Genomic DNA, 13,511 nt, shown 5'->3' on the forward strand with positions numbered 1-13,511 from the left:
GGTCCCTTTTCTCCACATTCTCACCAACAGTTCTCATCTCGTCTTTCTTGAGGACAGTCATTCTAACAGGTGTGAGGTGAAAGCTCACTGTGGTTTTGATCTGCATTTCCCTGATGATTAGTGATGTTGAGTATTTTTTCTTGTATCTGTTGGCCATCTGGATGTCTTCTTCCAGCCGCTCCAGATTTTTTACCTGCAAACGGTTAAGTCAGGCCAAGCAACAACCAGCGGCTGGCTAGTCGTCACTAACTGAGGAGAAGGATAAGTAAAGAAAGCTCTATTTCAGCCTCAGCTCTTAGCTAGGTCCTCCAGTCCAGCTAGGAGTTAGTGGGCCTCCAAACGGAATCATTTGACACCTCTAGCTCTTATCCCCTATTTATCTTTATTGATTAGTTTGCAGTGGTGAGGGGCAAATCATTGGAACCTCAAACCTCTAACACATAATTGTTGGTTTGGACTGCTACTTTAATAGGCATACTAAAGAAATGTGTTCAGGAATAAATCAATGTGAAAAGCATGCTACAAATAAGGGAGCAACTGCGAGGTCTGCATCATTTTGAGCTTGTGTGTACAACCGAAGGAGGTGAGCCCTGCCTAAACCCTCATCCATTCCACCTGGGCCCAGGGTGCGATTATCTGACCTCCAAGTTCTGCCACGAGACTGAGGCTGGACTCAGCTTGTCCAGCTACACTCCTCTGCTACTGAGCGATATCTGTAAGAACACTGAAGGGGTGTGTGGGTTCTCACCCCAGCTACCTTGTGAAGGAAGGCTGCTCCCTAATGCCCTTACGCTTGTTCTTTCTGTATTTCCTGCCTCTTGACTTTTATTAAACTCCTAGACCCTTCAAAACCCACTTCAGATATCAACTCCTCTAAGAAGGCTTTCCTGATTCCTCAAAGATGAAATCAATCATCTCATGCTCCGTACTACTTCTATATTTTACATATTTTGTATATGACAAAGTTGATACTTATAAAGTACTTTCTATGTGTCATGTAGTGTTTCAAGTGCTTTATATATATTGACTCATTTAATTTTCACCACATTCTATTCAGTAGATACTCTTAATATTCCTATTTTGCAGATGAAGAAACTGAGGAACAGAAGGTAAACAACCTGCTGTAAGTCACAGGCTTTGAACCCGGGTAGCTCTTTAAACATTTTGCCATGTATTTCTACTGCTGCACTTACTACGCTATATTGCCATGTACTTGTTTCCAAGTCCTCTTCATCACTTTGAGTTTTTGAAAGCAAGGACCTGTCTTATTTGCTCAGCTCTGTACCTGCAGTCTTATGCTGATGAACTTCCTTTGTGCTCACTAGGCCATGGCAGAGACCCTCAACTGTGACCGGCCAAGTCAGCATCTTTCTCATGAGCCTGGGACTGGACATTCACTGGGCAGTCGAGAATGTAAGCAAATCAAATGCACTGGCCACCTGCATTCATTCCTGGGAAATACCTCATCTGAATCTAGAGCAAAAAAAAGGAACTTCATCCCACAAGTAAGAAACTCTAGAACCTGAACAAGAATTGGAAATAAATCTCTGAAGACAAAACAACTCAGAAGAGACTTTGCTGCCCATTAGTTAGAAGTCAAACACAAGTTATATGTCAATTAATTTTCTTATATTAAACCATTAAAGACTTACACTGCTGGTCTGTCAGATGTTACATCATACTATTGTATAATCAATGGTGGTACCTGCTCAAAGGAAAGGAAGTAGGAAGAAGAAAGGATGGGAGTATGTGAAGAAAACTAATGTTAAAAAGTGACCTCTGCTCCCTCCTCTTACACACTATGAAAATGATATTAGGCTTAGGAACCTGCTCTGGACTCACATAGCAATGAAAACTGAACCAAAAAGATACCCAGCTTACCACCTCCTGGACCGTCACACAAATGCCAGGGAAAATGGCCAATGCATTGGCCATCAGCTAGTGCCCCGTCCTCCTGTCACATTCCACTGCCATCCTGAACTCCTATGCAGGTCTAAGAGTCCATTCTAAAGCTGCATACCCTACTTGGGTACTTGAAGTGTAATAGGGATTAAAATGTCAGCAAAAGGAGTTTGACTTGAAAGGAGGGAATGTAATCTTCATCCTGTGGGTAAGGGAGGTTTGGGTGTCTGGATTCAAGCAGGGATGCCAAAGACAATTTGGCTGCCATTTTGATAGCCCTTTTCCTGGTTTGGATATAAGACTGGGAGGAGGGGGGCATGTGTGGGCTTCTGGGAAAGTATACTCTAGTATTCACTTTACCCCAAGGGTAGAATTCCCCTAAAGAGGAATCAGTACTCATGATAATATGCTGGGCAGGAAATGGTTCTATAAAATGGACATAATCTACCTCTTACTTAGCACTAATTCTTTTGTTTTTAAATTCAGTTTTATTTTTATTTAAAAAACAAATGGTGCCCAGTTCCTCCAAGACCTTATAACCCAGGAGAGATCTGACTGCATCTGCTGAAGTGTTGTCATTACTGAATTGCTGCAATGTGCCTCTCTATGTGTAATACCTGGTCATTACACTACATATCTCTAGATCGTTTATGTAGTTACATGAGCCTGTGTTACCTACACAATTAAGCAAAGCTTTAATAATAAAAAAGCAGCATTTAGTCAACAGCATAAAATATCTGTAAGAGAGAGTGGTTAACAAGCTTATTAATAAGGTTAATAAGCACATTAATAAAGTTAATATGTTTATGCTCATCAAGTTAACCGCTTGATGATATTGACGGTGTTTACTGTAGAGCAGAAGGGTATCTAGTGATTAGATCTAAGTATATGTTGAATCATTAGTTTCTTTTCATTTCAGAGACACAGAAATAGATTTTAAACTAGAAAGAACCTGACTATCTCTTAGGCAAGAGTAACTGAACAAATACTGTACATGTCATTTCAATGTCAGTCTATAATATGTGTTCATTTTTAGTTTATAAAGAGGTTATAAAAATAAAATGACAAAATACTGTATATTACTGACGTAACAGTGTTTATATAAGGTACACTTCTAAAATTAAAAAAAAAATAAAAATTATGTCTTAGTACTAATTCTGAGGATTAAATGAGATACTATTTTAGAGCATTTAACACATGGCCAGGCACTGTTTACTCTTATTATCACTAATAGGTACCAACAATGATGAAAACAGCTTCAAAGAAAATGTATTCACAGACCATTAGGAACAAATGCAACTCTGCTGAAATCCAGGAGAGCTGCTTCTGTTACAATAGAGCAAAACCTGTTTACTTTTTTAAGCTATATCACTTTAGATGTTACTGTGGCAACATGTGATTTCAAAGCTTTCCACTGCCCAGCAACTATAATCTTATTACATTCTGTCAGTTAAAATATCCCCAAAGTGGGTGCACTAGTTGAGTTTAACAATCTCATTTGTTACATATGACCTTCCTGTCCTCTTAGGATGTGACATCTTACCAGATGTGCATCTCCCTTATCAGCCTTCCTCTCTCTCCATCTCACAGTGGTTATAAGGGTTTAGGATGTTTGGCTGCCAAAACCATGTTTATCAGGGCAACAGAATCCTGGAATAAAAGAAAAAGGGAACCCAGGTGGAAGGGAGAGTCTCCTCCATGGCCAATAGCTGTATTTTTGTACTAAATAAGAAAGCAATTTCAAAAAAATTAATCAGGAATGGCACCAGTCAACCACCTAGATTAGCTCTCCTACTGAATAGGTAACAAGTTGTTTAAGAGACACAAGCGGATACTATCAGGTGTGATGAGGTACAAGGTCACTAAAACAAGCTAAAGAAACCAGGTTTGCAGAAAATACCAAAGCATAGCTTCAAATGAGATGAAGTTCTGCCTCGGAAACTCTACCAGCAGCCAGCAAGTTCAATCTGGAAGGTGTTGTCACCACAAAAACAAAAGGCAGGGGTAGAGGAGACACAGGTCTGTTTCAGGGCAGTACCATACCTCCAAAAAAGACAAGGTTTGGGGGGAAGGTATATACTATGAACAAAGAGCATGACAGGTGTCCAGAATTCTCAGCTCCATACGGATTTATCACACCATTGTCCATCTGCTCTCTGACACCGAGGCTTAAGTAACTAGGAGTTGAAAGGTAACGAGGATACAACATTTGGTTCCTGCGCCACAACAAGGCAGGATGAGACAATTGGAGGTGGGGGAGGGAATGGGACCACCCTCTTCAATCAATTTCATTTCACAGCGGGAATGCAAGGACAAAATTTTTCTTAATGCAGTGGTACCCAGCCTCAGCATTCTGCTGCTCTGCTGCTAAAAATCAAATAATACAGGAAAATATTTATCTCAGTGGATAGATTATTTCCTTGATTTGCTTTAATTACATAACATCAACAAATTTTGGCATTGGCTGCTTCCTGGTTGCAGCTGACAAAATTAACAAGTAAAAAAGACGCTTTTCATTGTGTTTAGTTTGCTAAAGCTTCTTTTGTCCTGGTGGTCTTGTTCATGGGTATGCTTTTGGATTGCCTAATATATAACATTTTCTACTAGAAAGACTTTAACCATGGACATGTATTGATTTTCCTTATTTTTTTTTTTGACATGTATTGATTTTATTTTAAATTAATTAAAGAGAAAGATAAAAGAAGCGCTGTCATCCCCCAGGGACTGGCCTCAACCTTTCTGTCTGTACCTATCAGCCTCACCCCTACAACCCGCATCTAGTCTGTAAACAGCAAGAGTCAGTGCATGCCCGCAGAGGGTGCAGGAAAAGCTGGGGGGCAAAGTCAGTCTTTGAGAAACTTATAATCTGGGTGATCTGGGTGGGGGATACATATCTTGAATTGGAAAAATATTTAATTTCTAATGATTTTATTCTTTTTTTTTTTTTTTTGGTGGCCACACCGCGGGGCTCGTGGGATCTTAGTTCCCCGACCGACCAGGGATCGCATCCGGGCCCTCAGCAGTGAGAGTGCGGAGTCCTAACCACTGGACGGTCAGGGAATTCCCAATTTCTAATTATTTTAAAAGAAGAAAGAAAATCTAATTGACCATGATTTTTTCCATTTCTCATGTCACTATCGCTAGGGTAAAATAAGCTAATGATGAAGACAGCTCTCTTAGTACAAACATAAATGCTATCCTTTCATTAATGTGTGTGAACATGAAAAACAGCCACCTGTTAAAAAAAAATAAAGACAGCGTGGTTCTTCGACAATTTCAGAATAAGGAACTCTTTTTAATTCCTTTTGAGAGTTTCTGTAGTTGACTACTTTTTTCCTGCTATGCCATTCAGTTTGGATCTGTATTACCTCAGCTCCTCAGACAGAAACAAGTACGGGGAGTCCTCATTTAGAAAACATTTCCTAATTTTACATTTTAAAAGTTAATATTTAAAAAGAAAAACCTTCTTTAACCCCCAACCCCATCATGAATAATCTGATTATGTATATAAATAAATGTGTTCTTTTTCCTCAAAAATCACTTAAGCAACTTGACAAGAATTATTGTTTAAAAAATTTACCTAGAGAAATTAAAGTACCAGTCATTTCCCCCCTATAACAGATGGTGCTCAAGGATTCACGTATCAAGGCCGTTTGCTTAGCGCATCACCCTTCAGTTGTTCTGTTAGCAGGCAGGCTTCGAGTCTTCTTAATCACTCTTTTCTTCTACTTGATAATGTCTATACTCTGGCTTCAGCTCCCATGTGTTTTTGTGGATCCCTTTTACATTTTGAATACCAATTTCTTTTAAGATTTCCTTCAGGTATGACTGAAAAACAAAAACAAAATAACCTTGACAGGTGAGATTATGAAAGCAGGAAACAAGATTTAAAATAAAATGATACACCGAACCACATTTTTATTAGTAATAAAAATTATGATCCTGAAAGCTCAACAAGATTTCTCTATAAAGAAGTTCAATAAACTGCTGTTTTGATTCCTTGCATACAATACATGAAAACTGCATTAAATATATGATCATTTGCATTAAAGGGGTTGGAAGTCCTGAATGCCAGCAACCTTGAGAGCTAAAAAAAAAAAAAAAAAAAAAAAGACGAAAAAAAAGTCTAGATGAAAATACACTAGAAAATTCGCTGGTGCTTAATTTATTAAGATTACACAGCATACCAAGTGTAATCTGCCCTTGAGTTCAGTGGCATCACCGAGTTCACAGTCAGATAGGGTTATTCTTGGATTGGAAACAGTTGTTTCAGAAGCAGGAGCATATATTTTATTTTATTTTTTATTTATTTATTTTTTTTGCGGTACGCGGGCCTCTCACTGTTGTGGCCTCTCCCGTTGCGGAGCACAGGCTCTGGATGCACAGGCTCAGCGGCCATGGCTCACGGGCCCAGCCGCTCCGTGGCATGTGGGATCTTCCCGGACCGGGGCACGAACCCGTGTCCCCTGCATCGGCAGGCGGACTCTCAACCACTGCGCCACCAGGGAAGCCCAGGAGCATATATTTTAAAAATGATATATGCCTTTGGGACATGAATATTCTATGAAGCAAGCACATGATAGGTATCCAGAATTGTCAGTTCTAAGGTGAGTTCTCAAACTTGCTATTGGGCCACTTATTTTTCTTCTGGGGGCTGCAGCTTTCTTGTGCTTGGCTCCACCAAAGGAAAGAGGTGAGTGATGATGGAGGGCAGAACACTGCATTATGGTATTTCAGGCCACTGAAAATTCAGTATTACCCAAATGCTTACTACAGTCATGAAAATGATGGTTACGACAAGTGTAATATCAGGCCCCACCTCCGCCTGCCAACGCCCACGGTGAAAAAACATTTCACTATAAACTGATCAATACAAATCACAGTACTTCCTTCTTGGGGAAGACAGAAAAGTTAATCATTTGAAACGGACTTTTTCTTTTTTTGCTGGAGAACAAACCAACCCAACAATAATTTTTATGTGTATGTTTCAAAGAACCAGTCACAGGTACATTTACAGTGACTCATCCCATGGATGGAAGATGTAATATTATGTAAATTTTAAAAATTTACTGAAATGAGGCACTAATTAGAAAAATGGCTGAGAAGCTCTTACCTTGATAATGTTTAAGGCAGTGCCTTTCTCAAGTGTGGTGCTAGACTATCTGCATCAGAACCTCATGGGGAGCCTGTGAGATAAGCCCCATTTTCGAGCTAGTCCATCAAAATCTCCTGGAGCCAGGCACGGGACTATGCATTTCACAAGCCCCCAGGAGCCTGATTTAACTACACTAAAAACCACGGCATCTGCTTAAGGGATTCTTCTGGCTCTAATAGTCTGGCACCTTTGGGTCCTCGAAAGTGTTACTTAGTTTTTCAGCCTCACTGTTGTAGAAGAGTATGCGTGAACCAACGTCACCTAACACCACCGTACACAGACTGGTACAATGCTCTACAGCTGATAAAGTACTTCCATTTAGGACCACCTGTTTAGCACTGGAACTACATACGGGTCCCTCAAACAGCCCTGGATGGCTCAGCTCTCGCTGGAGCAGCCTCCCCACCCCGGCAGCCAGGTCCCAGCAGGTGGCAGCAATGAACCGAAGGAGGCCTGGGTTTCCCCGGGAGAAGGCCTGCTTGCCTCCCACTCCTTCTGCAGCTGGCTTCACCGAAGGACCCACCCGAGTAAATGAGTAAAGCGAATTACTCAGGTGAGCTTCAGACAGCCAGGTAATGTGCACGCCTGCCACCTGCTGCTTTAGATAGCGTCGAAAAAAATGGGACACTGTTCGTAAACTACTTTCTAATTAAACAGGATTCATAAGTGGAAAATGGTGGGTTGGGCTTTGATTTTCAGTTTAGGTGCCATGAATGACTTCTTTGTAAAATTCCAAAGAATGGTTTATTGTGAGAATGGCCAGACCCTGGGCACAAACAATCATGCAATTGTGGATGCACTGTGATGGGTCAAAAATGAACAGAGCAAGTGCCAGGAGCATGCTGGTTGCCTGACAGACGCTCTTCACTTCAAGTCTAGCAGGGTCGTTTATAATCTGGATACAGAAGATGAAAAGCCTAGAAAGGGTTCAACACAAAATACTAAGAAAGTCTTAAGGGTACAAATTCAGTTGTCTTCATGTATAGCCCACCCTCACTTTATTAAACTATCAATAGTATAATAAGGTTATGGAGTATTTGTTTTTTATAAAGATGTCACTCTTTTTTCTTTTTTAACAATAAGAATGCAATGAGACAGTCACAGTCTGTCAATTTTTCAGGTAACAAGATGGGATTAGGGTCGCGATATCTAGCATGGTACAGAAATCTTTTGGGGAGGGAGGGGCAAACTTCTGAAGTTTGAGAATGTTCCAAACTGCAACCTAAGACCATTCTACTATAACTAAATGAATTAACTTGGCACAAAGCATTAGCAGAGAAAGTCGTAGTAATAACAGAGAAAAACAAGGTCAGAAAATCCTTGAAGGAAAGACATAGGTAGAGAACAGTGAGATTATGTCATTTCTCTGTTTAAAAATTCTCTCTGACTTCCCCTTTGGCCTACAGGTTAAATTCCAAATTCTTTCACAGGCATCCACCCAGGTCTGTCTTTGCCCTTTGGCCTCTTTCTCTAATACCTCCCCATACGCGCACTTGCCATTTCTGTGTCTGCATGCTCTTGGTGTTTTTCCAGGAGCTAAGAGGGTTTTGCAGGGTGTGGTTGGCTGTGGGGAGATCACTTAGAAGGCCCAAAGGAATAAACCTCTAATTGCAGTTGTTTTCATTTTTCACCTCATTAACATATAGGGCAGCGACCCGGTTTGAGAAATAAAAATTGATTAAACTGTATTACCTGAATCTGAATGACATTTACTACTAAAATCTGTATTATACTGCTAAAATATTATTTGAGACAAAGCCAACTGAGGTGGAGATTTTAAAGGTTTTAGCAGGATTGAAGATTAATTGGGAATCTAACTTTCCTTTTAAAAAATGTATATACCTTCACACTAATATTTATTCTAGTATCAGGCTGAGTGGCACACAGTCTGCTGTCATCCTCACAGAGTTCACAGTTTAAGATCGGGGTGTTAAATGGGGGAAACAAAGGCATATAAGCAGGCAATCATAAACTAAAACAGAAGCACAGTAATAGGACATACACACAGGACATTGTGGGAGCACTTGGAAGGGGCACCTAACCCAGCCGGAGTCAAGATGTTAGGTTCTTGGAGGATGTACATTTGATCATTTGAACTGAATGGCAAGTCTGTGCAAGGATCAAGGGAAACTAGTTCTCCTCTTACTAATTCTAAACACTGATTTTGCAATTTAATCTTTTGCCTCATCACTTGTATTTTAAACACCAGATTCCAGAACTGAGTAGATCACCTTTATGTCACATAGGACTGGAAAGATTTCTCATTACCAACTGTGGGCAGCTCTGCAGAACAAGCTCTGAACTAATAAATTGGCTCAGGTCCAGCAATTCTTCATCAAAGAGATGTGTGGGAGGGTATTTACAGCAAGTCCAAATGCAGAGAAAAAGGGGATAGAACATTACAGCTTTCTTGCAAGGGAAAGGCAAAGCACATACTGGAGCAGAGAGGTCTAGTGAGTAGGATGTGGTGTGCATGTGTGGATCAAGACAAAATTGTGGTGGCCAAAAAGCTGTAAATTCATAGATCAAATTCCTGATCTCTCCCCCAAGATCAAGACAAACCTATGTAGAGTCACAAGGCACAGTAGCCTACTATTTTAGCCTCTCTTCTCCCTCCTTACCAGCTTCCAGCCCTGCCATTTTTCATATTGTCTTTTCCTCTACTGCTCTGCCAGCCAAATGGAAGATTTATCTGCATTTCATTTTATTGGGAATTTTAGTGTTAAGCATTAACATACATAATAATAAACTAACTATAACTAAATTCCTAGAAGTTGATTAAAAAAACATATATCTTTGACAGAGAGCTGATCACCATATAATAATGCTTTAGATAAGCTAAAGATATAACCCTCCTAGACTTATCACAAAATCTTCCCAGAAAAGTTTGGAATAAATGTGCATCATGTAAATCAATACCAAAGATGGCACTGGTTAACAGAGTCACCAAAGGGAAACTGCTATCTGCCTTTTATAAAGTGACCCAGGAGGCAAGGGCATTCATGATCAGTTATGTGATAATTTCAAAGTATCACTTCATATTTATGTGATTTTCACGTGACTGACTGTGACTCCTTTAAACAAGGTTAACAGAACAGAGGACTTACTGATGAAGATGTTAGTGGCTCCAAGGCACAAAATTCTTTCATTAAAAAAATAAACTGCACATTATACATAAGCTGTGAACAAAGGCAACCTATGTTTCTTTCCTTTAGACAGAGAGAACTGTGAACAGGAGAGGGAACACGATACTGAGGGCATCTCTGGAACATGGGCCATCTCAGCATTTTTCTCCTATTTTCCTTCTGGTTTCACCTCTGTTTTTATACTAGTCTCCACCCTGTCCTCCTCTCGGGGTCCCACAGGCTGCATTCCTCCCTTTGTAAAACTCTAAGAAGCAGAGAGATGATCGGTAATGAAATGGCCAAGCCACAAACTCTACCCACCCCCAGCCCTACTTTATGGCTTAATCCAAATTCTAAAGAAGAAATTTATTACTGCATTAATATTCATGTGCTGGTACATCATCTTACTTTTAGTTAACACTTCATCTGTCCAGCAGTGGCAATGACTCACATACTTCCATATTTCAGATAAAGTTTACTTCCTTTGGGCCAAAACTTTTAATTTTAACTGTATGTTTAAAGACATGCTTTCTAAACTGTATTAGTTTATTTGTATGCTAAGCATAACAACCTTGGAATACTGCAAGGTATTCCAAGGCTGGGATATGATGGCTTCCAACTGGGGGAAAAAAACATACATATATTCATATAGTTAATGTTAAAAATGTTAACTAGAAAAATATAATCAAAGATATCTAAAACTTAATAAAGATGAAAAAAATTCCTTTGAAATATCAATATGAATTCTTGCATTTAGAACCATGGAAACTACCTATTAGTGCATTTGGTATGACAAGTAGTTTAGAATGTACAAAAAATAAGAAGATATCAATTGGCAGAGTTATTATTAGTCCACTTGAAAATACTGCTAGAAATTCAATGGCAAGCAAAGAGACTCTTTAGGTATATATTTTACCATAAAGAATTTTTAGAAAATTAGCTAGTATTCTCAACAATGAAGCATTATTCACCCTTAAACTATTTGGAATAGATAGTAAAGTTTTACTTTAAGGCAACAGTAGATAAAAGGTTTGCTGACTAAGGATTTAAAAAGGATTGATGACAATCTGGCAGTTCCTCAGATTAAACAGAGTTACCAAGTGACCCAGCAATTCTAATCCCAAGAGAGGGCTTCCCTGGTGGCGCAGTGGGTGAGAGTCCGCCTGCCGATGCAGGGGACACGGGTTCGTGCCCCGGTCCGGGAAGATCCCACATGCCGCGGAGCGGCTGGGCCCGTGAGCCATGGCCGCTGAGCCTGCGCGTCCGGAGCCTGCTCCGCAATGGGAGAGGCCACAACAGTGAGAGGCCCGCGTACCGGGGAAAAAAAAAAAAAAAAAAAAAAAAATCCCAAGAGAAATAAAATATATGTTCACATAAAAACCTGTACATAATGTTCATAGCAGCTTTACTACAGTAGCCAAAAAGTGGAAACAACCATCTATGGGTGAATGGATAAACAAAATGTTGTATATCCATATAATGGTACACTATTTGGAAATAAAAAAGAAGAAAATACTGATACACAACATGGATGAAATTTGAAAACATTATGCCTAAAGAAGCCAGTCATAGGAGACCACATATTATATGATTCCATTTATATGAAACATCCAGAATAGGCAAATCTTTAGAGACAGAAAATAGATTAGTGGTTCTCTGGGGCTGGAGAGGGGGTGGGTGCATAAGGGAGTAACTGCTAATAGGTATGGGTTTCTTTGTGGGGTGGTGAAAATATTCTAAAATCGCTTGTGGCAATGGTTGTACAGCTATGTGAATATATGAAAATCCACTGAACTGTAACTTAAAAAAAAGTCTAACTTGTACTGAAAATAAGGTTTTAAACTGATGGGAAAAAAAGGAGACCTCTCCAGCTCCTAACAAATTAAGATAATACCATTTTTTTATTACCAAATTACCATGGATAAAATAACATTTCCAATTAACAGCGGATAGCTCTGTGGATCAGTCCATATGGACTGGAAAATATGATGGAATTAGAATATCTGTCTTGGGACATTCTAAAAGGAATGGCTCTCTAATGCTGCAATACAGAACTGAAGGTGGCCAGCCAGGCTGGCACTATAAACTCTTCTGCCACAGGCTTATCCTCTGGTATCTCAATTCCCCTGCTGAGTTAGAGAAACCAGGAGGCTTCAAACACTTATCTAAATCCACACTGTAATGTTTTCTCTTATGCAGAGACCAATGCGAAGAACATGACTTCTTCCCCGAGATAATTCCCATAAGGATGGCAAGTTTAAAACAAGTCCTTCCTTCTAGCTTGCTCAGGGACTAAATAAAGGAATCAGGAGAAAGCAGTTAATGAGCTTAAACATTTACTTTTCCCTCCCTTTAAAATTAAATGGGACCGGAAGGGTAGAGAAAGAGATTTTATGAATAATGACATTTTTCAGAATAAATGTAGTGTGGCCTACTGCTTAATTAAAAACTCTGTGAAAATTCTGTATGTAAATAATGCCCAATTTTGATTACTGGGAGCCTATGTCAGATATTGCTTTTACCTACGTAATATCTCATGTAAAATATGGACTCAACTGGTTATGTTAGAAAATTCACCCCCAATTTTACCCCATGCAGAAATAAGGTAAAAAAGAAAAAACAGTAAAAAGGCTGAAACAAACTGCACAATAAATTAAAAGAGAAAACGTTACTATTTCATAATAAACTTATTAGTAGTAAATCTATTAGTTATTAGAACCTTCTACTCATAAGGAAAGCATTAAAATTTCATAAATGTGTTTAACTTTTATCCTTTTATATTCAACATAGTTAATAATTTATTTTAGTATGACATTTCATATTCTAAAACTTTTAATTAAGGCTCAAATTCACAAGCAAATAATTATATTTTTTAGCCCCCCATTCTAACCAACTAAGTTAACCGGCCACTGCAAATAATTATTTTTTAAAATGGAAGTCTCGGGACTTCCCTGGTGGTCCAGTGGTTAAGAATCTGCCTTCCGGGCTTCCCTGGTGGCGCAGTGGTTGAGAATCCGCCTGCCAATGCAGGAGACACGGGTTCGTGCCCTGGTCCGGGAAGATCCCACATGCCATGGAGCAACTAAGCCCGTGAGCCATGGCCGCTGAGCCTGTGCGTCCGGAGCCTGTGGTCCGCAAAGGGAGAGGCCACAGCAGTGAGAGGCCCGCATACCGAAAAAAAAAAAAAAAAAAAAAAAAAAAAGAATCTGCCTTCCAATGAAGTGGACATCGGTTCGATCCCTGGTTGGGGAACTAAGACCCCACATGCTGCGGGGCAGCTAAGCCTACGTGTTACAACTACTGAGCCAGTGCACCACAACTAGAGAGAA

General features: G+C 39.7%; 1 protein-coding gene across 1 annotated transcript in view; it reads right to left on the bottom strand.

The window, feature by feature from the left end:
• Positions 1–5,176: 5,176 nt before the first annotated feature.
• Positions 5,177–13,511, bottom strand: part of GTF2F2 (general transcription factor IIF subunit 2) — a 145,943-nt gene continuing 137,608 nt past the window's right edge. Inside the window, exon 8 of the mRNA XM_059041885.2 lies at positions 5,177–5,730. Within this exon, the coding sequence (XP_058897868.1) occupies positions 5,611–5,730 (120 nt within the window). The 3' untranslated portion in view covers positions 5,177–5,610. The remainder of the gene's footprint in view (positions 5,731–13,511) is intronic.

This window comes from Kogia breviceps, chromosome 16 (genome assembly GCF_026419965.1).
Source record: "Kogia breviceps isolate mKogBre1 chromosome 16, mKogBre1 haplotype 1, whole genome shotgun sequence".
Classification (NCBI taxonomy): Eukaryota; Metazoa; Chordata; class Mammalia; order Artiodactyla; family Physeteridae; genus Kogia; species Kogia breviceps.